The 26048-nt window shown below is 36.4% G+C and overlaps 1 protein-coding gene and 1 pseudogene across 1 annotated transcript; both read right to left on the reverse strand.

Moving 5' to 3' along the window:
- Positions 1–12228: 12228 nt before the first annotated feature.
- LOC147278140 (aldehyde oxidase GLOX1 pseudogene) lies at positions 12229–14171 on the reverse strand (annotated as a pseudogene).
- Positions 14172–20925: 6754 nt separating this feature from the next.
- EMB2757 (Transducin/WD40 repeat-like superfamily protein) lies at positions 20926–24644 on the reverse strand. The gene is made up of 13 exons (XM_086251895.1): positions 24445–24644; positions 24292–24354; positions 24123–24194; positions 23983–24039; positions 23650–23858; positions 23402–23460; positions 23221–23314; positions 23043–23109; positions 22594–22676; positions 22404–22495; positions 21760–21866; positions 21432–21495; positions 20926–21209 (listed from the first exon to the last, which is right to left on the reverse strand). The coding sequence occupies exons 1-13, from the start codon at positions 24549–24551 to the stop codon at positions 21111–21113; spliced, it is 1173 nt and encodes a 390-aa protein (XP_086108021.1). The 5' UTR covers positions 24552–24644; the 3' UTR covers positions 20926–21110.
- Positions 24645–26048: the final 1404 nt, after the last annotated feature.

Consider the following 26048-nt stretch of genomic DNA (forward strand, 5'->3'; position numbering starts at 1 on the left):
TTGCTGCTCTGCATGCCTTAAATAAAATTGTTATGATGCAGGGCAAACAGGGCCAACAGGCCCGCAGTTAGGTCTCCTTAGTTACAATCCTTGTCCCATATATGAGGGAATCAAATAAAATTATAGAGAAGTGAAATGTCGTTGTGTGTACAAGAAAAATTTCAAATTTTTTTTTTTTTTTTTGCAATTACGATTCTCCAATGATTGCTGCCAAAATTAGGTAGATTGTTCGGCTTGTGACCCGCGATCAATGACACATTTAATGATCAACAAATCGTGATGGTTGGTGCAATGGTTGGAGATAGTCCTAAATGTGTGATGAAAAACAAATGCATCCACAATATAAATAAAACGATTCAAAATTTTGGTCGTCAAAGTCTAAGTTGGGAACACAAGTCCATAAGTCGTTCCATCTTTTAGACAAAATGGTAGTGCGCTGTGCGCACAACATATAATGTTAGAAGGAACGAAAATATATTGTTAGAAGGAACGAAAGTATGTGACAAAGACCCCCCCATTCGGTAATTTATTGATCATATCTTCCATGCTATCAAACTCTAGGCTCGGTAATAAACTTGTTGAAGAATTTGATGGGTTTTTAGATTGGATTTAACCAATTTATTTATACAAAGTACATGAGAGAAATAAATAGAAAGAAGCATAATTATAGGGCAGGCAAATAATTAGTACACTGATCGATCCTAATCAATTACATAATTACAGTATCAATTAATTGCCTATTCATACAAAGTACATTAGAGAAATAAATAGAAAGAAACCTAAACCCTAAAGTACATTAGAGAAATAAATAGAAAGAAACCTAATTGCTGGGCAATCAACAGAATCAAATAATTAGTAAGTAACTAATCAATCCTAATTTGATAAAAAAAAAAAATCAATCCTAATCAATTACATAATTACAGTATCAATTAATTAATCAATCTATCTATAATGAAGATAATAGAGGAGAAATTTGTGAGTGTTATGGTAATAGAGGGGTTGTTGAGGCATGATTTTTTTTTTTTGGTCATAAAAATACTTCATTCTAAGAGAAAAAAACATACAGCGCTGCAAATTAAGCAGGGGTGCAGGCATGATTTAACAGTAATCTTATGGTCCTTGTTCCTATTTGTGGTTTGGAGTAAAGAAAATAACCCCAGCCCAAGACAGGAGAGACGTATAGTAGATATCAACGTGGAGTGAGCCCATGAAAATAGAAATTGTTTGTTTCGCAGAAGACGAAAATGGGCTTTCTGGAGAAGCCCAGCATATTCGAGCTAGAATACTTTTCAGGTCAATCTTGTCTGTGCTAACAGAGGTTGAAGAAAGCATGAGAAAACTAAGAGAAACCAAGAAAATGAGGCTCTGTATTGATTGAATGATCAAAGTTACAAAAGAGTAAGAGAGCTCGAAACTCATATACAACAGAAGACCAATCTTGCAAAACTAACTAAAACAGAACCACACAATTCTAACAAAGCTATCCACATGTCACGCAGCTATTGAACATCTTCTAACAAATTCATTAATAAGAGAACCAATGAAATGCTGACAGCTGGCTGTACACTTAACATCCCCCCTCAACCTCAGCAAGGGGACCGAGCCCGAGGTTGCAACAATGGTGGTGATGTAGAGAGCTATAAAGTCCCTTAGTGAGAACAGTCAACTTGAGAGAAGTGACAGTACTAGTGAACATGAGGTGCCAACCTGTTCCGAGAACATTTGCTAATCAAAGAACCATCATTCGCATCAAGTTGTTGCAAGGACACAGTGAACCAGATGACTAGTGTGCTCTACTTCTTCAACCTTGCTTTCAATCGACATAACTACACTCCTAACCAACAATCTTTGCACCAGAATAATCACTACCACACAATCAACGACAACTACAACTCCTTTACAACTTCTCAATCAACTACAACTCAGAACACAATCACACGACTTCATCTGCAACTTCAATTTCAAATTCAAATTCAACTACAACTTCAACCACAACCACAACTTCAACTTCAACTTCAACTTCAACTTCAACTTCAACTTCAACTTCAACTTCAACTTCAACTTTTTTTTTATTTTGTGTTTTATTTTTTTACAACTAACAACTTCAACTTTAACACAGAACTCAATCAACTACAACTGCTTTGCACAACAATTAACAACAATCCAACTTCTCAACCACCACACAACGATAATACGTCCACAACAATCCAAGAAGAAGCACACAATCACCATAGCACCAGTCAAAAACAATACACAAGAACACAAAGAATGACCCCCAAGATTCATAATTGAACTCAAAGAACAAAGCACCAAATACACCAAATACACCAAATTAAGGACAGAGATTACCCGATTAACCAGAGAACCTCAAAGAAGCACCAAGAACTCTGATCGAACCCAAGAAGACATCCAAAGCAAACCCACTTCCCAAGACTAACCCATGAATCTGCCTCCCCAGAGCAAGCAAACTCATTTGCGCAGAGGCAGTCAGAGCGCTGACCAAAGTCACTTTGTCAGGCCTCGTAGACCCATCAACCAGCATTTTATCAAACACCTGGAGACCATCCCAGTTGCGATGGTTTAGCAAGTACCCAGAAACAACGGCAGAGTACGAACAAGGAAATAAGACCATTCTGAATGAAAACGTCGTCGTCAAGCCGAGTATAAGAGTCAAAAAGTGAAGCTAATGAACAGAACCAAGAAATTGGGGTTTTCAAATTCGTGAGATTAGGGATTTCATTTTATCAATGCCTAAACAAGAATTATGAGTAGAGAAACCAAGAGACGAATCTAAGGTTTGAAAAACGCAATTGAAGATGTCAGATTTGTAAAGAACAAAGGAGATAGCAAGAAATCATAGAAAAAGAAGACTGTCTGGATACTAAGAAAATAGGAAACTGCTTGCAAAGAAAAAAAAATATAGGTGAAGAGATAGAGACGCAGATGAAGAAAGCATCAAAGATCAGCAATCGAAAGACGCAGCAAACTATCCAAATTCATCTAAGAAGCTTGAAGGATCGTCAATGGCGCTAGCCGATGGCTCTGATACCATGCTAACAGAGGTTGAAGAAAGCATGAGAAAACTAAGAGAAACCAAGAAAATGAGGCTCTGTATTGATTGAATGATCAAAGTTACAAAAGAGTAAGAGAGCTCGAAACTCATATACAACAGAAGACCAATCTTGCAAAACTAACTAAAACAGAACCACACAATTCTAACAAAGCTATCCACATGTCACGCAGCTATTGAACATCTTCTAACAAATTCATTAATAAGAGAACCAATGAAATGCTGACAGCTGGCTGTACACTTAACAGTCTGAACATCAACTCGTGACAATGGACTGCAATCCTAGCCATGCAGCTTTAGCCCATATGAACACACAGACCCGTGATCTAGTAACCCGTGACGCGCTAGCTGCCACCACCCCAGCACACAATTTTGCAAAAACTATGATCTACTCGCACGAGTCTTTATCTTGTTTTGGAGACAAGTTTTATCACTTTTGTTTTCGAAATTGTCAATTATGTTCTAATTTGGTCTTATGATTCAGATGAATATATGACATACATGCACGAGCATCCTGTGCTACTGCATGGAATTTATTCCCATATTGGTTCTACACCATGTGATGTACGTGGTGGGCTTATCTGATTTCGATTTTGGATTTTGTTTACTTCTTCAATCTTAATTATTTTGTACATTAGTGCTTAATTACATGTGCCGTCTTCGATTTTTCTTACGCACAGACAGTCATTAGAATTGGGTATCTGAAAAAGATTGGATTATATATTTTTTCCGTCTTGATTATGATTATTTTTTGGTATCTGAAAAAGATTAGATTTGAAGTTTTCTGTGATAAAATCTTATGGGGGGGTTGGTCCAAAGTATAAAGAGCAGGGATGGAGGGATGGTTTTAACGTGCGAATTGATAGGAAGCAACTTGAGAGAGAATAGTTTTGGAGCCAATTGCTTTAATTTGTTTGTTTCTACAAATTTATAGATGAAATTAGATGCAAATTAACTAGAAAAACAAACAATGAAAGGAATAGATTGTCGATTGGTATAATTGGCATACTGGCCAGCCAGTCAGTCAGTCAGTCAGTCAGTCACTACCCCAGAAAATGTCGAAACAAGTGACATGGCCTGATAGATATAGGCTTGGTGTGCACATAACATATATTTTTAATGTGACATTTTGCTGAAATGGGCTAGGAATTGAAAATGACTCCAATTAGGTCCCATCTTTCTACATTTTAGACGCTAAATCATGAAATACAATTGCTTTGATGTGGAGGGTGATCCGGTGATGCATGACTTACCCATGCAGAAATAAATTCATTGCAACTATAAAACTATTTGGCTTGCGTTGAAGCTTGATTAGTTAGCTTACTAATTAATTCTCTGAACTGTCCGTAGCGGTTCAGTCGTGATGAAAATGATAGCGTGAATTGTACCCAAAATTTTAAAATAAATTGGGCCAAGAAAAAATGAGAAACTGACAGAAACAACGGCAATATTTCATTTGTTTATCGCGATAGAAATGAGTAATGCTATTAAAACCATTCACTACAAGAAAAACATGTTTGGGCGACGAACATATATTCGTCGCCCAAAGCAATTTGGGGCGACGAACAAAAACATTTGTCGCTCAATGTCATAAAGTTTTGGGCGACGAATAGGTCCGTCGCCCAAAAGAGGTTTGGGCGACGAATAACACGTTCCTCGCCCAAAGTTACTTTAAGCGACGAACTTATCTCGTCGCCTAAACTCATGCGACAAACAATTAATTGAGAAATACATTGGGCGAGGAATATACATGTTCGTAAATTGGGCGAGGAATATACATGTTCGTAAATTGGGCGAGGAAAACATAAATTAGGCGAGGAAAACGTAAATTTGTCGTCCAAACATACTTTGGGTGACAAAATATTTCGTCGCCCAAACTCATTTTTGGGTGACGAAATTCTGTTCGTCGCCCAAACTATGTTTGGGCGAGGAATTTGTTCGTCGCCCAAAGGGTCATTCCCTTTTTTTTTTTTGTACAATTATATGTATGTTAATCATACAATGCGATCGTGTTTCCAACGATCCGAACCATTCAATTTTTAATTTCTCATTGAAAGCTCAGCATTGCAAAAAATTAGGATTATTGGAGATGTAAAAGTTATGTAACGGTGCTCAAATGTATGAACGATCAAGAAATTGCTAATACTAATCAATGGAGTAGATGAATTCCGATTTGGGCGATTTTTTGCAGGAATGATGTTTGAGTATAAACGAATAAAATGAATGGCTCCGATGGTTGAAATTACAGTATAGTCTTCACAATTCTTGAATCGACAAAGTTTCAACGAAAAAACTATAGAATTATACTCTTCAAGTGTATTTGTATGTAGTAGATCACTTTTGTATTGTGTTTTTAACGATCCGAACCGATCATTCCTTAGTGCCCCACTCAAAGATCATTCATGCAAAAAATTATCTCAATTGGAGATGTAGAAGTTAGGTTTAGCATTTAGGATGTATGAACGATCTTGATTCTTATAATAATAATCGAATGGGTAGATGAATTCCGATTGAGCCGATTTTTTTCAGGGTTGATCTTTGAGTATGAACATATATGATGAATGGCTCTGATCGTGATAATCACGTTGTGGTCTTCACAATTATTGAAGCTACAAGGTTTTAACGAAAGAGTTAATAAAATTTTATTCTTCAAGTGCAAAAACCCGTTCATTTATATGTACAACCTCATATGTCGATCATGTTTTCAATGATCCGAACCGTTCATTTATTAGTTTCTCACTCAAATATTAATCTTGCAGAAAATTAGGTCAATTGGAGATGTAAACATTTGGTATCAGAGCTCGAATGTAGGAATGATTGTTTTGTAATAATGGTTTGGGCGAGGAACTTCACATTTCGTCGCCCAAAGTGGTTTTGGGCGACGAATTTATAATTTCCTCGCCCAAGATCACTTTGGGCGACGAAATTTGTAGTTCCTCGCCCAAAGTAAGAATACTTTTTTGTTTACAATTTTATATATGTAATAGCATACGATACGATTGTATTTCCAAAGATCATAACCATTCATTTTTTAATTCCCCACTCAAGGATCATCCATGCAAAAAATTAGCTCAATCGGAGATGTAGAAGTTAGGTAACGGTGGTTGAACTTATGAACGATTGTGAATTTTCTAATACGAATCGAAATATGAGATGAATTCTGATTTAGCCGATTTTTTGCATGGATGATCTTCCAGTATAAACGAATAGAATGAACGGTTCCGATCGTTGAAATCACATTGTAGTCTTCACAAATTGTTGAATCGCCAAAATTTCTACCCAAAAGTTAATATAATTATACTCTGCAAGTGTATTTGTATGTAGAAGATCACTTTTGTATTGTGTTTTTAACGATCCGAACCGATCATTCCTTAGTGCCCCACTCAAAGATCATCCATGCAAAAAATTAACTCAATTGGAGATGTAGAAGTCAGGTTTGGCATTTAGGATGTATGAACGATCTTGATTCTTATAATAATAATCGAACGAGTGATGAACTCCGATTGAGCCGATTTTTTCCAGGGTTGATCTTTGAGTATGAACATATATGATGAACGACTATGATTGTTGTAATGACGCTATTGTCTTCACAATTATTGAATCGACAAGGTTTGCACGAAATAGTTAATAGAATTTTATTATTTAAGTGTAAAATCCACTGATTTATATGTAGAATCTTATATGTCGATTGTGTTTTTAACGATCCGAACCGTTCATTTATTAGTTTGTCACTCAAAGATCATTCCTCTAAAATATTAGGTCAATTGGAGATTTAGAAGTTTGGTATTGGAGCTCGAACGTATGAACGATCATAGTTCATACCAAAACTCAACTTTGGGCGACGAATGATGCGTCGCCCAAATTCTGAAATTGTGGCGGGATAAAACGGTGCCCTAAAGTCAACGACTTTGGGCGACGAACATTATTCCGTCGCCCAAAGTATCTTTGGGCGACGAAATAATTAATTCCTCGCCCAAAGTAACTTTGGGCGACGAATTCATGTCCTCGCCCAAAGTCTTTCAATTTAACCCATGTCTGGGTTCATTTCTGCATTTCCCTCGCAGCTCACACTCCCTCTCAGCGCCGTCGCCTCCCTCCTCCTCCCTCCTCCTTCCCCCGAAACCCAAAACCCCCCCCCCCATCGGCAACCCACCCCCCCCCCCCACCGAAACCCACCCCCCCATCGGAGACCCACCCCCTCCCCTGAAAATCCACCCCCGCCGAAACCCACCCCCCACCGAAACCCACCCTCCCCCGAAAACCCACCCCCACCGAAACCCACCCTCTCCGGAAAACCCACCCCCACCGAGACCCACCCCCCCCAACCCGAAACCAGCTCGAACCCCCCCTAAACCCGAAACCAGCTCGAAACCCCCCCTGAAACCGGCTCACCGAAACCCTCAGAGGTTTTTTTTTTTTTTTTTTTCAATTTCTGTTATTTTAATTAAATTTTGTTATTTTTTGTTTTTTATGTTTTTTTATATTGTGGATTTTGCATAAATTGGTTGTGAAATTTCTGATTTTAGTGGTAATTAGTTAATGTTGTGGGTTTATATTTTATGGCCAACCCGACTGCAGCAAGCCCACCCGATTGTGTGTTTTCTGCTCATCAGCTTTAGTTTTTTTTCAGTGGGATCAAGTGCAGGTGGCCAGGGGAATAGTAATACCCAGGGAAATTTTTCAGGTCAGACTTAAGACTCAATCGCTCCTTTAATGTTATTTGACTGGTGTTTTTAATTTTTTGTTCTTAAATTTGTTTATTAGTGTTGAATAAATTAGTTTAATTCTGATCATTGTTCTTAGTTTGCTGATATTTTTTTATGTTAGATAACAAATTAGTTTTCATATAAAATTAGTTAGTTTTATATGTTTTTTAATTATAAAATTTATTAGGTAGTTTGTATGTAGATTAGTTAGTTTGTTAGTTTTTAAATATAAAATTTAGTTTAATTACAAAATGTAGATTAATTAGTTTGAGAAATATAATTTAGTTATAAGGTGAAAGGCGATGGAGTCAGCTCCCAATGATGTAGTTCAGCCATCCTCGAGTACTGGGAGCCCCTCTATGCCACGGAGGGCCCGTCGATCTCACCGCTCTAGTCAGGTCACCGCTTTCGCTTCCGCTTCCGCTTCCGCTTCATTTACTGCGACGTCATCCACTGCGACGAGGGGACCATGTAGTGGGTTGAAGTCCTCTCGAATCGTGCGCAGTACTGGGGCGCGGATTCCAGTCATGTGTGTGCAAAACGGCCGACGACCGTTAGATCCTAACGTTGACAGTTTGTTCTCGCATGATGTGGGGGCTATTATTCGTGCCGAGTGCGCCATGGTTGCAACCACTTGGAAAAAATTTCCGGCAGAGATTCAACACAAAGTGATCCGCTCCATCTCAGTGAGTATATAGCTCAATAATTAATTCAAAACGATAAATTTGATCATTCATAACAATCTAATATTTTTTTCAGGTTAACTTTGACATTCAGATGGATGATCCCCTCACTGTCACGTACATGACAGATTTACTCATCAAGTCCTACAGGCAGTGGAAGCACGAACTACACGTGCATTTCAAGGGATTTTCGTCGGCAGTTGAGGCATTGGCGAACCCCCCTATGGAGTTGGTAGAGCGGTCTGACCAGTGGCGTTTTTTGTGCGATCATTTCATGAGTCCGTCGTTTTTGGTACGTTTTATCATCTTAAGACTTTAAAAAATCGATTATTGTTTTGTTATTCTATTATTGTATACATACACTAACATATTTATAATTTGCTTAATATTTAACAGAAGAAGTCGGTCGCCAACGCCAGAAACCGGAAATGGAAGCCGTTTAACCATCATAGTGGTCCGACGCCCATCTCATATCGAGTGGAGTCGCGACGCCGAGTACGTCATTATTTAATTTAATACATATATATTCTTTAATATTGGTTGGGTCTTTGACAAAATTATTTTCTTTTTCAGCGTGGGTCGCAATTCCCGGAGATAGACACTTTCGGAGATATCTATGTTCATCCCGGTTGTGATGCGGCCAAGGCAAAACATGTTAGTTTTTTATATTTTAATTTTTTCACAATTTTTTATATTTATTTTTCTAATTGGTTACTTGTATATATAATATTTTGAAGGATGAGATGGTGGCCAACTCGAGAATATATTTGGAGAGCTTGGCCGAGCAGCACCCTCCGGGTACTCCGTTGGAGTCGATTCCAGTACCCGATCCCGATGTCGGACTTCGTATTATGATAGACTCACTGGGTGTTAGGCCCGGTAAGGAAATACGCGGCATGGGATATGGGCGGATTCGTGATGTTCGATCCTCGTCTTCGTCTTCATCTTCTTCTCAGCCATCTGCAGTCGTCGCAGGGTTGTCCGCTCAAGTGAAGAAGTTGCAGGAGGACTTACGAGCTGAGAGAGCGGAGAAGGAGGCGTTGTATGCTGCATTGACCAAGGCGATACCTGGGTTTGTCCCGCCACCATCTTCTCATCAACCTCCGTCAGATATGAATGATGATGATGCTACTAGTTTAGAATAGATTGACTATATATTAGGGTTAATTACTACTTTGTATGAATATTTTGATATATAAATTTATGAATTTTGTTTTATATAGTTTTTGAATAAAGAATTTTTTTTTTAAATATTAAATTTAAATAAAAAAACAATTTTTTTTTAAAAAAAAATGTTTGGGTGACGGAATTTTCGTCGCCCAAACATTCTTTGGGCGACGAAAAATTTCGTCCCCCAAATCATGTTCCGGCGAGGAAATTAATTATTTCTCGCCCAAAGCATGTTTGGGCGAGGAATAGCTATGTTCGTCGCCCAAAGTATGTTTGGGCGACGAAGAATTCCGTCGCTTAAACAGGATTTGGACGATGAATAATATACTTTAAGAGATGAAAAAACTCCGTTGCGCAAGGTGTCTTTGGGCGACGAAATTCGCCGGTTCGTCGCCCAAACTCTTGGGCGTCACAGATTGGGCGGCCAAACTCTCGACGAACTGAGTTCGTCGCCCAAACATTTGGGCGACGAAATTAGACTTTGGGAGAGGAACTAGGTTCGTCGCCCAAACCTTTTTTTCTTATAGTGATTTTAACTCATCCACTCATGTACATGTACGTAGGTTCTAAGTGAATTTCATCGCTATTAGAAAGATGGTGCAGAAAATAATCAATGAAGATGATTCAAATACTTATATTCAATAGATATGCATATATACATTATCCGACAACACAAGGAAGTTTCCTTGGTGCCGTGTCACACATTTCGATTTACATACTATTGGTTTTCTTCTTTCTACGACTTCTATACCGTTGGCATCGCATAAGTACGTACATGTACATATAGCTTTTGATGCATCATCTCATTATCAATGTATATAACAACGACAACATCAATTATTCGTGGGTAGCCAAAAAGAAAGAAAATCCAAAACAACAACAGTAGTAATTATTATAAAGTTGAACTATATGTATGGTTTTTCACAATGTTTACATGTTCTATGCGTGTATGCATCGTCTACAAATTTGTCTGGGTTTTTGTACTATAAGTGTAACCTTTTCTTTAATAAAGATGTTCACACGGATCTATATTTTCTCGTAATCAAGCTTATATATATAGTCAATTTTTGGTGGGATTTCATATTGTGAGATGTAGCTGTAAGTTTTCCTTGAATGAACCCAAAAACTGATGTTAATTAGAGCATCCTACCTTGAATACGTACATTGAATTTTCTTCACCCTAGCATGTTCATGTATTTTAATAAATTAATGAGAAAATAATTAAAATTTTAATATCTGATGTAAAGCCCAAGCAGGAAGGAAATTTCCTCCATCGTATGTTAATAAATCGCTTAATTCTCAATTAATTAAAGACGTGTTCAATTAACAACGTGAGAGCAGTATCTCGTAAATATATACTCACAATTTCACAAAAGGTTACATGAACAAATACTCGTGACTTTATTCAGTCTATATTAATACCCCTTGTAATCTTCATATATCATAAAAAAAAAAAATAAGTACAATTGTTTTTGAAAAATAAAAAGAAGAGAACTTGTAATTGAAACTGCATGTGACGAATAATGGTTACAGAAAGAAATTGCAGTATTAATTTCTAGCTAGAATAATTAATGGCTTTTTTGACAGATAATTATGTCTAAATAAATGAAAAAAAGATAGAGAAGGCATCTAATCATCTATCTAGCTATCCCTTTATATTGAGAGTAGTTTTGCTCACCTCCTTTAACTCAGGTGTATGCTCACCTCCCATCTAAAATGCTGTCATGTGTTTAAAAAATTAACCATGAATTAATATATTGTATTTAATTATTTGTGATATTATAATGATGAGAGAGAAAAATAATTTGACAACTCTTTTTTACTTTTATCCTTATCTTTTATTACTCAACTTTTTTCACTTTTTTATTACCTATTAATTTTTATTTTCTCTTTTATTTAATTATTTCTAATAATTTTTGCTTCTTTTTTTTTTTTTTGCTCTTCTCCAGTATGCCTCTAGTATCTAAAAAATCACATGCATTTAATAATTTTTGCTTTTTTTTTTTGCTCTTTTCTAATAAGCCTCCAGTACCCAAAAAACCACATCCAATTTTTTTGGGTCGATTTCTCATGTATACACCTTTTATCTATTTTTTTAATTAATTAAAAAAAATAATCTAACAACACCTTTTTTTTTTTTTGCCTAAGAATTCTTCTTTCTTGTCTCATACATGACCTTTTCAGATCAAACAAATTCTTAGGTCAATCCACGGTGTTGCAGCATTTGAAGAGAGAAGAATAGTTGCAACGACATAATTTTTTTTTTTTTAACTCATGTAACTTTTTTATTGAATTTTCTATGTATGTAAATGAGTTGTTTTAGATTTTTGTTTGGCCAACATTTTAGATTAAACTTTGCAAATGAGTTTTTTGTTCGAATTGCAAATGTGTTGTTAGAATATTTTATTTTTTAATTAATTAAAAAAATAGATAAATGTGTATACAAGAGAAGACCCAAAAAAATGGATGTGATTTTTTGAGTACTAGAGGCGTACTGGAGAAGAGCAAAAAAACAAAAAAAGTAAAAATTATTAGAAATAATTAAATAAAAGAGAAAAGAGAAATTAACGGGTGATAAAAAAAAGTTGAGTAATAAATATTAAGGAAAAAATAAGAAAAGAGTTGTCAAATTATATTTCTCTCTCACCATTATAACATCATAAATAATTAAATACAATAGATTAACTCATGGTTAGTTTTTTAAACAAGTGACAGTATTTTAGATGAGAGGTGAGCATACACCTGAGTTAAAGAGGTGAGCAAAACTGCTCTCCTTTATATTTTCATTTAATTTTGTGACGGCCTCAGAGGATTTGGACCCAAATGCCCTCACTTGGAATCTGCTGATGAACCACATATAGAAGATAATATCCGGAGGGTGCAAGATTACCCGAAGGCGGTGCTGTAAGCTGAACTTGAAACGTCGACTTCCCTAAATTGGTGACCTTCTCGGCAGCCAGTACCAGCAATCTGTGATTCATCGAGAACGAATGTGTTGTGAAAGACGGTGCCACCATTGTCACCCACACCAAATTCTGTGCCAGTGTTCCCGTCACTGAAAATTGAATTGCTAGCTTCTGTCCGTACTTGATCTTTGCTTGAGATTTTGGTGCAACAATTTTGGGACGCAGATTTGCGTTTTGGGGGTCCAAATATGTTGGAGAAAATGCTTCTAATCTTAATTCTGTTGGAAAAACCACTTTAGGGCCGAACTGGTACCCAATATGAGGATTGCTACCACCAACAAGCACTCTCCCATCTCGAAGCAATATTGCTGTGGAATGGTACATCCGTGGTATGGTGCTCGGGTTTTGTTCTTCGAACCTCGACCCGATTGCATTATCGGGTTTGTAAACAACCGGGTTCAAAACTGGGTTCCGACCGAATTCCCACCCGGCAGTCCCCGCTGCTGCACCGTTGATGATCAAGACGTGGCCGTTTGGGAGCAATGTCATGTCACCCATGACTCTAGCAAGGGGCATAGTCTCCACAACCCACTGCGGGTTCGGGTCAGTTATTTTGATCCGAGCGCATGTCTTTAAAGCTTGCACAAAAGTGCCCTTTGCTGCCTGGTCGCGAGACCCTTTCGGAGCTCCACCACAAATCAAAACCTCAGCCACAACAAACCGAGCCTGCAAGTTCTTCAGGGGCAGCAACACTGCGGACCCGGTGCTCGGGTACGACCTCGGGTCGCCACCGGGTATGGCCGGGTACGTCTTGAGGATGCTGTTCTTAACGTAATTGAGCGATATAGCTCGATTGTTAGCGAAAATAAATAAGCTCCCATCGGGCATGAGAAAAACAAAGGGGTACAAATTGTTCTCAATGTTGGGGTCATTGGTCTGCAAAAGGAATGGCAAACTGTACACATTCGAAGACGACTGGCTTTTCGGATAAAACTCGTAGTTGAACTGTCTCCGTCCGCCGATGACAATCTGCCGTCCATCTGGCAGAATATGACTGGTCGCGTACCAACGGCGAGCGGCCAAACCATCCCCAATCTCCTTCCAATCACAACCCGCGCAGGGCTCGAAAATCCTGACCTTGCGGTCGCCGTCGTTGAAACCACCAGTCTGGATAAGACGGCCCTCGGGCGCGACGGCGCCGGAGGAGCACCAGACGTTGGTTTGGACAAAGAGTGGTCGAAAGGAGTTGGTAGCGACGTCGTATTCGGCGGAGTGAGCGGTGCAGTCGACTTTGAGGACTTGTTCGGTGGGGTCGTTGCGGCATTTACCGTTGGGCAGCAAGAGGTTGGATTTGCCGAAGTCGGTGCGGTCGAAGATGACGACTCTGTCGTTGTTGAGGAGTTGCATGTGCATGGCTACTATGCCGATGTTTTGTTGGAGGAGTTTCCATGTGCCGCCACCGGCAGCGTGGGTCAGACTAGAGGGGCCTTGGTACAGAATAAGGAAGTGAGATAAGAAGAGGAATGAGAGAATCAGAGTGGGCTTCATTCTTTCTCTGTGTTTCGGTCTCTTGGTCTCCTTAATTTCTTAATACTTTGTTGCTTTCTTTTGTTTTGCTCTCTGCTGTGGTCTGTGGGTGTGTCTCAAGTGCTACCTGTGCCTCTCTTTAAATCCTGGAACAAAGACACGGAGAGAGAGAGTATCAGAGTACCCACATGCATGTAAACGCGTGGGACGCGGGGCCGGTCAGTGAAAGCGACCGCTGTCGCTAGGGTTTTTTTTTTTTTAAATAGCTCGTTAAAAAGCTAATAAACAAGATATTCAGGCTAATACGATCTAATTTTTTGATTTTCACGCTGATACAATACAATTTTCTAATTTTCAAACTGATAGATAAGATATTCACGCTGATACAATCTAATCTTTTTATTTTTACGCTGATACAATATTACAATCTAATTTTCTAATTGATTTTCACGCTGATAAACAAGATATTTGATCAAAAAATTCCAATTCATTGTAATTTTTGGATTACTTGTCATGCAACCCAAGATTCCTAGGATTACTTATATCGTTAGGTTTCTTGTGTGTTAAATTTTTTCTTGTATCGGTAGTTTTAAGTCCTTTATAAATATGTAATTATTACTCATGCATGCATATTTCTACACCAATTACTTAATTTTAGTTATCAATGTATTTGGTTTAAGTGCCGCACTGACACACAAGTGAGGGAACATAGATTTTACATTGAAAAAATATAGTCTTATTTACATAATAGAAAATTATGATTAAATATCAAATATTAATAGTTTTTCAGTAAAACAACAAAATACTAATTTTTTTAGTTTAGGTATATACTAACCTAGAGCAAAACATTTTGAATTAGGTTACAAATTGGTTTGCTATACAATTGTGACTGTCGAACAGTCATAACTAATTTATAAAAATTCAAAATTTTTAAGGATTTAATGCTTTTGATTTAGGTTTGAGGGATGAAGTCCTATAACCTAGAGATTAAACATTAAAGTAAGCCTTGCAAATATTAAAAAAACAACAAATCAATAAAAAATTTAGGAATATTAGACAGTCACAACTCGCTATAATCATGTTTTTTAAAATTAGTACTTAAATTAAAATTTAGTATTTAAAGTGAAATGACATAAACGTTTTAGTAGTTAAAATGAAAAAACATTACAATTTGGTACTTAAAATCAACGAACCTTTTACATAATAGTTTTTAAGGTGTTGAGCATTTCCACTTATTATTAATTATTTTTCAGTTAAATATTCCAATTTCTTTTATGATATTACACAAAACCCAAAACTAATTACGTACAATAAGTGAATAGGTCTAACACTAACCACTGTATAAGACCATATTTTTGTAATTGGGTTCTTTCTCTCAGCAAAACTGGCTTGGTACATTGGATTCCTCCTTTGTTTTCAGTTATTCATTTTTCTTTTGTTTTTTCGTTAATTTTTTCGTTGGCTGATGAAATCAATTTCGTTTTTGCCTGGTAGGTAAATGGGAAAATTTGATCATTTTAAAGAGTCAAGATTGGATGCAGAACTTGTATTACTGTTGGTCAAAATATCGAAATTCTAGTCCTGAAGAGTGAGAACATTAGTACAACATGTTTGAAATTATAAATATTATCCTTTAGAAATTAGAACTTTACTACTACAGAACCTTGCGTAGTGCAGTGATATTTAGTATTGTAGATTGAAAATAATAATTACATGCAGTGTACGTGGTATATGTATTCGATCGATCAATTGGGAGCTGACGTACTTTTGAGGTCTTTCCAATTGAATCAGTAACATTAAATGCTTATCACGAATTTAAATTATATAGATGGTGACTTGGGAGCGACCTAATCAAGCATGATTAATGGTTCTAACTAACAATAATGTGCCATCAATCAGTTTTATTTTTCTAATTGATTTATTTTTTGTGGACATCTTTTTGATATATATCCATTTTAAGAAGTGAGTGGCGTAACTAAATCTTATTTTGGTCAAAGCTTAATTAAGCTAGCATCCAATGATGAAAACTTTATATTCATAATTTTCTTATACATTAATTCATTTGTTGGTAGATAGTCATGGATTCACTTGCATCATTGGATGCAGTGCTATATATATATATATATATATATTTGTCTTAATTTCCTAAGACATTACTAATGATACGATCAGAGATTCTTTTTATATGTAAATTTAAAACTTTTGTTTTTGTCCAATTGATGTATGTGTGTTGTCCTACTAGTTGGGTCACTCTCTCGTATGGTACATACACATGTTGTGAACCATCGACAACCTCATTGGCTTATATAGTCTTCTTTTTTTAAAGGACACCAGTATTTTCAAAAGCGCGCTTCAGGCGCGTCTCAAGGCGCGAGTCATTGCGAGGCGGCGGCTGATTGCGCTCGACATCGCTCGGACTGTGTAAAATGACTGAAAGGTGACAGCAAGGCGCAGATAGCATACGCCTCACGACGACAAGGCGTTGAAGGCGTGAATGGCGATGCTCTGCGTGATTTTTTTTTCCAAAATCAGTCCTAAAACGATCAGTCAATTACTCCAAGTGATATCAGAAAAGAGGGAGGGAGGGAGGGAGGGAGGGTTAGAGATGAAAGAAAAATAAGTACATGTTCCTTCAGCTCCTGCTTCCATGCAACCATATGAGACATGATTTATTGCCACATCTAGCCTCCATATAGTCATATGTGTTGGTCACATGATCAGTTAGGTTTTATTTCTTACAAATGAACATAGTTACTAAAAGCGACAAGAGAACAAGGAGAAAAGGGGAGCAAAGAAAATATCGGATAGTCTGCAATGCAAATTTTGTGCCAATTGTTCTGGTCCTTTGGTGGTGAAAAGGAAAGTAAGTTTGGCCCTTATTATGGAATTTTATTCAAGTTTACTCAAGGGAAGAACTAATGGATCAATTTTGTTGGTTTGTCAACATCTCCACACAGACCCCCTTCATTATCATCATAATGCAGCCTTGGCGTCATGTAAGCAGTGCATAAATGCATTTTCAGTTTTTTCACAAGAAAAGTCTTCAAGTTTCACCTTTTGTGATGCCCTCGGATCTTATGAATGTTGTTCTTGCTTTTACAAAGAAGATACTTCTTTCTGCATTTTTGATCTAGAACAAGACTACCTATATATGAATGACAATTAATGCTATTTTTTAGCTATATAATTTTTTTTATAATTTTTGTATGCCCGAAAGGCTTATGCTATACGCGTCAAGGCTTACGCCTCGCCTTGCGAGACTGCAAACGCCTCGCGTGACGCTTTTACGTCTGAAAACACTGAAGGACACACATATATGTGTATATAATTCCTGCCGACGTTTAATGTGAAGCTACGGGTTGGCAGGTAGTTCCTTGATCCGAAGATTCCCAACTATAAACTGAGGAATCCAATAAACTTTTCTTAGGCTCATATTTTGTAGTAAATAATAAGTGATGATGATTTTTTTCCAGTGTTTGGCATACAAGAAAATTTCATTTTTTATGAAAGAAGTTTCATTACTACGACCTACGCTACTCTCGATCTCTTTTATCATGCAATAAGTACTTAAGTAGTTTGCTGACCCCATTACGTACACTACTAAAACATGGTGAAAAATTGACTTTGAATTCGACTAGAGCATGCATTGAAAAGTAAATTGTCGTTTCTTCAAAAATCACTGGGCTTGCTTATGATATGAGACCACCTGCTTCGAGGGTACGTGAAAAAGTAAAACTATTAAGCAATTATTTGTCGTATATATTAAAAGCTTGCATGGATCTATTAGTTGGCACACCCTGGCCTGATTTATATTTAAAGTTTAATTACCCATTTTGTCATCAAAGCTTGTCTGTGAAGAAATCGAAGGGTGGCTTAATTAATTCAGATATCCCTTTCTGTTTTGATTTTTTGAATTATGGCAGATAAAAGTATTTTGCAAAAAAAAAAAAAACGAAGTGGAAAATTGTTGGATATGTTTTTAATCAATTTTGCCAATTCAAACAAAATGAGACCAAATCATGATCCAATTATTTATTGTATTTGAATGATATATTCCTTTAGTTTTATTATGATCGTTGTGTATCACGTTTGAGGCCCAATGATCAGTAATCTTTGATACTGTTGGCCAGGCACATCAATTGATTCAATTCTTCCAATAAATTAATTTATGATATGTAATATGTTGTGATCTTATATACTCTTTCAATGATGAATAATCTATCTGGGCCATCGGGCCAATTTCATCATTATCATATCATGCTGAATTAATTAAGACGTAAAAGCAAATATTATAACTGTTTGCGTCTGTATATTCTTAGATAGAGTCTTAATCGACTCTTGTGCTAAGTTTCATCACCTAAACTTTTTCTTTTCACCAATTAATTAATCTATTTTCTACTAGCTAGTAGTTGTTGGTCTTTGTATATTCTAATTAAGGACTAAATTAATTATACATGCATCAACCATAAAAAAGCTCTTAATTCATGAACATCCAAATAATTAGCCATACATGCTTTTTGACCAAATTAAATTCAAACCTTTGATTCATGAACCTATAAGCACCAGAGCCATTCAACCATTCTGTTATATGAGCAGCAGCCAAGCATATTTTGGACTAAACTAAAGTGCAAGAAGTATTTTTTAAAATTACTTCATGCTTAATTTCAAATATATATGGATGTATTAAAACGTTTCCTACATGATAAGCCTGTGTTTTTCTTTTTAATTTCCACTTTGAGAACCTGATCCTATAGACATATTCCAATCCTCTCACAGCTCAGCTGCATCATTTTCACAAACATATAATATATTATACATGTTGATGTTAATTATGTGATTTCCATAATACACAAAGTCAGCATCTTTGTTTTTTTTTTTTCCTTTTGTTTGGTCCCCTTTGCTTTCGCTTTGAAGATTGGTGCTTCAGAATGGGACTGGTATGTTTTGGGTTTTTAGCCTTTTGGGATTAACTAGAAGAGTTGGCGCAATATTTCCACCCAAGCAACAAGGTTCAACTTGATGAAGTAATTAACATAATTATTAATTAGAAAAGGAAAACGGATTCCAAACGTCTTATCCTTTGCGCTCGATCTCTGGATTTCCTGGCTTATCTGGTTTGAATTCTTCTGCATCTCAAGTCTATGACTTGTTCTTTTGGAGTTTTCCTGCTGAGAGTGACTGTCATTATAGACCTTTTATGACTCTGAATTCATATATTTGGGATACCCAGAAGCAATTGCTTGGGTTGAAAGCATTTCCTTTTTTTTTTTTTAGTTGGTTCGAAAGAGATTTATGACGGGTTTAAATACCTCCACGGCTCCACTATAGAAACATTATCTTAATCAATAAAGATATTCGGCTTTAGCCTAATTAATCAATGATGCCTCTTAAATCATCATGTATTTTCTAGTACATGTCTATCACGGAAATTTATGTCATATAACTAGATCTTTTTTGACTTTTTGATGTTTATGAGTTTATCTTTTCACTATTAGGATACAAATTTTTTACCATTAAATGTGATTGTATGTTATGCCATAACCATACCAAAAGCACGTTTGTATAAAATTCTCCAAATTAATCATCTTAATTATGAACTACTTAACTGTTAGGCTGTTAGCGAACATAAGGAAATTGATTGAATATGAACTTTGTAATGGAGGGGTTTTAAATTATTTTTTTGGTCCAAAATTTTTGTTCTCTGGCCCACGATTATGAAGACAAAGTCGGATTGTCAATCATAGATCTGAAAGCTAGAGAATGATATAGAAGAGCACATGGGTAGGAGAATGACGACACTCTATCAACCAATTTACATCAATGCAATGACGTCCCAACCGAAACAAAATGGGGACTAGTTTTTTAGGCAAATGAACCACCCGTTCATCTACAGTTCTACACGATGTTACAAAGCAACAAAACCAGCTAGACAGACACCATTATTAATGGGACCCTGGGGTACAACATTTGGCTCATGATTTGAGTGGAAGGAAGCCAATCTTAAACATTTGGGTGCCTGATGGAAAGAGTACTGCTTAGAAACCTTAAGCATTGCTTGTTCATTTTTAGAAAACCAGATGGTTCAGAACTTCAGATTATGATTTTACCATTTATTAGCCCATCTAATTTTTAATTGCGAGTGAAAATTTTATATAACGGGTGAAATGAGCTTGTCTCATTATATAATTATGAAGAGGGGGAAAAGTTAGGGTTGTGAAATTCAGAAATTATGTGCAACTTCTTCCATGGCTGCATTTTGTGATTAAATCATATTGAAAAATATTTGAAGACTGACGTTGGTCCACCAATAATCAAGAATGGTGGCTCTTTAATTTTTTTAACTTTCAAGTTTCAACCATGGCCGGCCTTGCAAAGAGAGATCACCCTGTCCCAGTATGAGAATTTGGAACTGGGTCTGAAAGCGATGGACCTAATCTACAAGAGTGGGCCTCTTCATGTGGGTCTGAAAGCGAGTTTGACGCTGATGTACAGCATGCACCCATCAATCACACTCGTACACAATCACTGGTCCAAATTTTCGACTTCTATTTTTGTCTTGAGTTTGGTCCAAGTGACAGAAACATTACTGGACAACCTAGCTTAGTTGGGGCTAAGGCTCAGTCAGTTTTTCAACTCAACATAAGCCGAAGCCCGGACCCAGTTATTGGTTTTGATGGTCTAGCGAGGTTTTTTTTTATGTTACTAACTTTCTTCTTAATTTTTATTTCGGCTGAATTTCCTTATTTTCAATGTTAGATAAGCCCAAACCCACAATGAGAATGCTTGGGTCATATGCAATAGGGGTATTAAGCGAGCCCACTTTCATTCATGAAAAATGCTTGGCTCATTGCAATGATCGATCCTAGTTGAGCCTATAGGCTCTAACAGAGGTTCTTATTTCCTCTTCTTCTTCTTTTTTTTCTCTTTCAAATTATTTTCACAGCTTTATAGTTATAACTATACTGATTCTTGATGCTCTTCTAATACAGTACAAGTCAACACAAAATTATGTCCACCCTGGGAAGCCAGTATAATAAAGATCATATAATCAAGTTTGAGGAGGATAGAGTTCCCAAAGTCCCACCGTTGTGTCTTCGGATGCAGAGGCCATTAGCTTACAATCTGCTGAATAAGAGACAGCATTACACTGCAATAAAATGCAAATAATCAGGCCCTCAATAGTGTGTAAAGCATCAAAACCAAAGAGAGTATCTATCCTACACAAAAGCAGGCCTTAGAAAGATGAAGCAGCCCCAAAATGAATAATAATATCTTATACAGTGGAATACAGCTCTTTTGTTTATTTTGTTCTTTGGACTTTTAGAAAAAAAAAATTATATATATATATATATATCTTATAACACTATACCGTTGCGTGGTGATACTTCAATATTGCCAAAGCATTTCCTTTACGATAGTTATATACCCTCACTCTGCCATCAAAGAGGAAAAAGAAAAAACAAAAGACGTAAGAATGCAGATCATGGGAGATTAAAATATGATTTTTCTACAAGGTGACTCGTAAAGAATCACTGCTAGGCCTGTGTTTGCAAGAAATTAAGAGAGTTTCTGAGTTTTTTATTCCCTGTAGTATATGAAACTGGATGATATGCATATGTCCTTGTAAATTAACACTAATAATTATAAAAAAGTACAACATATCATTTAGATCTCAAACTTAAGGCTATGTTCTCAACCTGTGGTCCCAGCCAGCTGTTGCAAAAATTTTGCCATCAGGTCGAATGGAGGTGCCTGATACTCCAGGTCGTTCCAAAATAATTTCTTTCTTGATCACACATGTACCCTAGGCAGTAACAGCAAACAGAAAATCATGGGTATACATTATACATAAAGCTTGTGTGTGTGTGTGAGTGTGTGTGTGTGAGAGAGAGAGAGAGAGTGAGAGAGAGAGTGAGAGAGAGAGGGAGGGAGGTTGAATGATTTCCTTGTTTTGATTCAAAGTATAAAGGCAACATATAAGTGAAGATTATTAGATTGGTGATGCCACCCTTTGCATGAGCTGCCCAGGAATCATCCCAGATAGACTTGGTTGGCTTTCAGCTTACATATTAGCAATCAATTTTTGTAATAATAGCCATTAAATCAAGGAAAAACCCTACAATGATATGAAGAACATTCACATTCTTATGTTAGTTCAACTTGAAGATTTGCATACAGGCCAAGTTAAAGATTTGCATACAGGCCAGTTAAAGATTTGCCTATGAAAGTGTAACATTTTCATCTATATGTTAGTTCAACTTAAACATCTGCCAACCACTTCATAGAGGCAGGGTGATGTAACAAGTTTAGTAGTACAAACTTACAAAGATAAGTAAGTTACCATGGAATGATCCAAACTATACAGCAGAATTTTTTCATCTGCAGCTCCTGAGATACCACCATTGCATGACCCATCAATGCATAGGCTTAGAACTGCAGAAAAATATGCATGATGAATATGCCTTGTTTCAAATGAAAACTGAGAAGAAAAGGAAAGTATATGGGGGTTCTTTGGATTCAGGGTCCCACACCTGGCTCTGAATGAAACTTGACAGAGGTCATTGGAACTCCTGGATTTCTAATATCCCACCAAAGCATGGAACCATCCTCATAACTGCACCATGTAGAAAACACAATCACATTACATAAATCAAACTGATGAAAGATCACAAATTTCGGCTACAAATTTCAATTCTCAAAACCCAACACTGCTTCAATGATTATAACATTTATGCATATGGGTGGTGCACAATCACAAACTTTGAGACATGATGAATATGCTCAGTAACACAGACACACACATACAAAGATAGAGAGAGAAATGATCACCCAATATATCAATTAGTACCAGTGTTTTTTCTAATATATACTAATATAACTTTGCAAACTATAGCAATACCTCCAGTGCAGTCATAGAGATGCTAAATTGGTAAGGTACTGAATTTCATAAAACAAAGAAGATGAGAAAAGAAGAATATACCCAGCCAAGACATTTAGGAACCCCTGTGATTCAGATGGTGAGAATGCTTGAACTGCCATGCACATTCCTGCCAAGAAACAACGGCTCTATGTCAAATAGATGAAAATGACAGGAAAGAATGGACAGAACAGTGATAGTCCAAAAGACGTAGGTTATTACTGAAGTATTAGGAACTGACCTCTTTCCTTGGTAGAAATACCTGAGGAGCCACCAGTGCAGCTTTGAGGTAGTCGTGCGAACCTTTCTGCAGTATTAAGATCCCAAATCTCAACCTTTACACATCAACCACATGAAGATAATGAGCAATTGGGCCTAAAACATGAAAACAAAAGTAAACATAATCAAGATTGCATACAGACCTCGGAAGGCTGTTCCCCTGCTACAGCGACATAGTTAGATCCATCAGCTTGAGTATTTTCTGTTTCAAAAATTTTTGTCTATCATTATTCTAGTTTTCAAATTATCTTAGAGCAATAAACACAAAAACACACTAAAATCCAAACTCCAATACTAATAGATATATCTAAGTATAAGCCCTTGTCTACTAGAAGAAAATAGGTATAGTGCATATACAACTTTGCTAATCAGACTATAAACTTCAACAAACCTTCAAGGGTGCCAGATTGCTCGGGCAATCCTTGAACCTTTTCTCTGCAATCATCCAGAGTATCTGCATCAGTAGTCTCCCTAACCCTTCTCTCATCTTCGCCATGATGCTTAGGCCCGTCAACTCGCTTAGAACACAAATGAGACCTCTTCACCAAGGAAAGCTTACAAAAGTGGTAAGAGTTTGTCTTGATTGTAACAGAGGGACTCCTGCCAAGGTGAGATCAAGGTTCAAGATTGATGAGGCACATGCCAAAATTGAAAAATAAAAAATATGCAGTAGACAACAAAATCTAATAGTTATAGGCTAGAGTCATGAGAATTAGCTAAGAACCTGGATAGACCTCCATCTTCAATATCCCAACACTTAACCGTTCCATCCCTTCCCTGGCTACACCAACATTTTCATGTTGCCATTTCAGCTCAAAAACGAAACCCAATAAACGAATACAAATAGAAAACAAGAAAAAGCACCTGAGAACTTTGTTGGGTCCAATTGAAGAACTACAAGCAACAGAAGCAATCCCATGTGCTGCACTATGCACCCTGCAAATCAATTTTCATTTTTTCTTTTCAAAGCCCAACTTCATAATCGTATTAAAAAATAAATAAAAGAAAAACAACATTCTTATTAATGGAGTACCCAGCTGAGAATATTGTCCGATGCTGGAGAGTGTCCCAAATCCGCAACTCACCGTCAGCAGAACTGAAGCGAAAAGTGCATCAAATTCAATCATATTGGTAATATTAAGAAGGATAATAAACAGGGTAGGCTACATGAGTATTGAAATCGTACCCGGTGAATATGATGGGTTGAGAAGCGTGAAAACAAAGGTCTGTGACGGAGGCACGGTGGCCTCTCAGCACAGCCACTGGGTCCGGTGGCCGTCTCTGCTTGTTCATTGCTTATCCAAGTGAGCAATGAGAATGAGCTTAAAGGGTAAACGGCGCCGTTGCAGCTTTACCGGGAAGTACAAGTATTTTAGCACAGCACTACAGCAGCACACGAACCGACGGGGATGAAAGAATAATAAACCAAAAAAATAAGGGCCTGTTTGAAGTGCCCATAAATTAGGTGTACTAACTTGTTTTTTTTTTTTAAGGGATAAAAAACTTTGATAAACCATATTGTAGAATTTCTATTTTTCATAAAGATATAGGAGAAAGGGGAAAATAAATATATATAACCTTTTTATTTGACAATGATGATTCAAATTTGAGAGCAAAAGCAAAATTCCATTAAGAATGCAAAGGTTACAACATAGAAACCACATCCCAACTAAAGAATACAACCAATCCAGACATTCTCCTATCTAAGAACAAGTAGTTGAACAGTTCATATCAAATTAGGCTAAACGATGTGCTACAAAATTAATTACACTCTTGGGGAACAAAAGCACAAAAAAAATTAGAAAAACAAGGCCAAACCTTTTTGGCATCCTCCATTAAGTGCCCATCGCAAGTTAGATTGTCGTCCAAACCATTGGAGTCTAGAAAATAAATACAAAAAAAAAGTCTAATCTATTAGCCAATTTTCTAGAAAAAATTTGAAACATTGTCATTCTTGTTCTTATATGGACCATGGTTGAGAAGTGGTTCAAGCCCATAAATACAATTTTAATTATTTATAAGTTTAATTTATTAACATAGCACTAGCAGGAGGTTGAGAAATGCTTCAAATTTTTTTTAAAAAAATTCAAACATTGTTGTTCATGCCGTTGTATAGACAACAGATGCAACAAAAGGAAAAATTGTTGAGTGTAACCGATACACCGTTATGTAGTGTAACCAATCCAACATGTAAAGATATTATTTGACGATATATTTATATTAATAGGGTATAATATTAATAATATACACCCGTATTATGACACGTTAGATTTGTTATACCACGTGACGGTATATCGATTACACAACTTACACAAAATAATTTATAAAAAAAAAAAGTGGTTCAAACCCATAAATAGAATTTTAATAATTTATAAGCTATTTCTGAATTATTGACCTAGTGTTGGTGATAGGTTCTTACCATTTATGAAAGATTTCGTCTATTCTTCCTTCTCAATATTTGTAAAAAAAATCAAAACATTGTTATTCTTGTGGTTATATATGGTTGCAACAATAGAAGTGGTTCAAACCCATAAATGAAATTTGAAACATTTATTCTTACAAAAATTGTAGTTATTTATAAATTATCCCTAACTTATTGACCTAAGTACCGACACAAGGTTTCTATTGCTTGCGAAATGTTTTGTTCGTTTTCAATTCAATTTTTTTGAAAAAATTTCAAATATTATACGGATGACGGTTGCGACAACAAAAGTTATTTTAATACATATTAAAATTTTAATCGTTTATAAATTATCTATAACTTTTTGACATAGGATGCGGAAATGTTTT

The sequence above is a fragment of the Dryas octopetala genome, chromosome 7, assembly GCF_963921425.1.
Source record: "Dryas octopetala chromosome 7, drDryOcto1.1, whole genome shotgun sequence".
Classification (NCBI taxonomy): Eukaryota; Viridiplantae; Streptophyta; class Magnoliopsida; order Rosales; family Rosaceae; genus Dryas; species Dryas octopetala.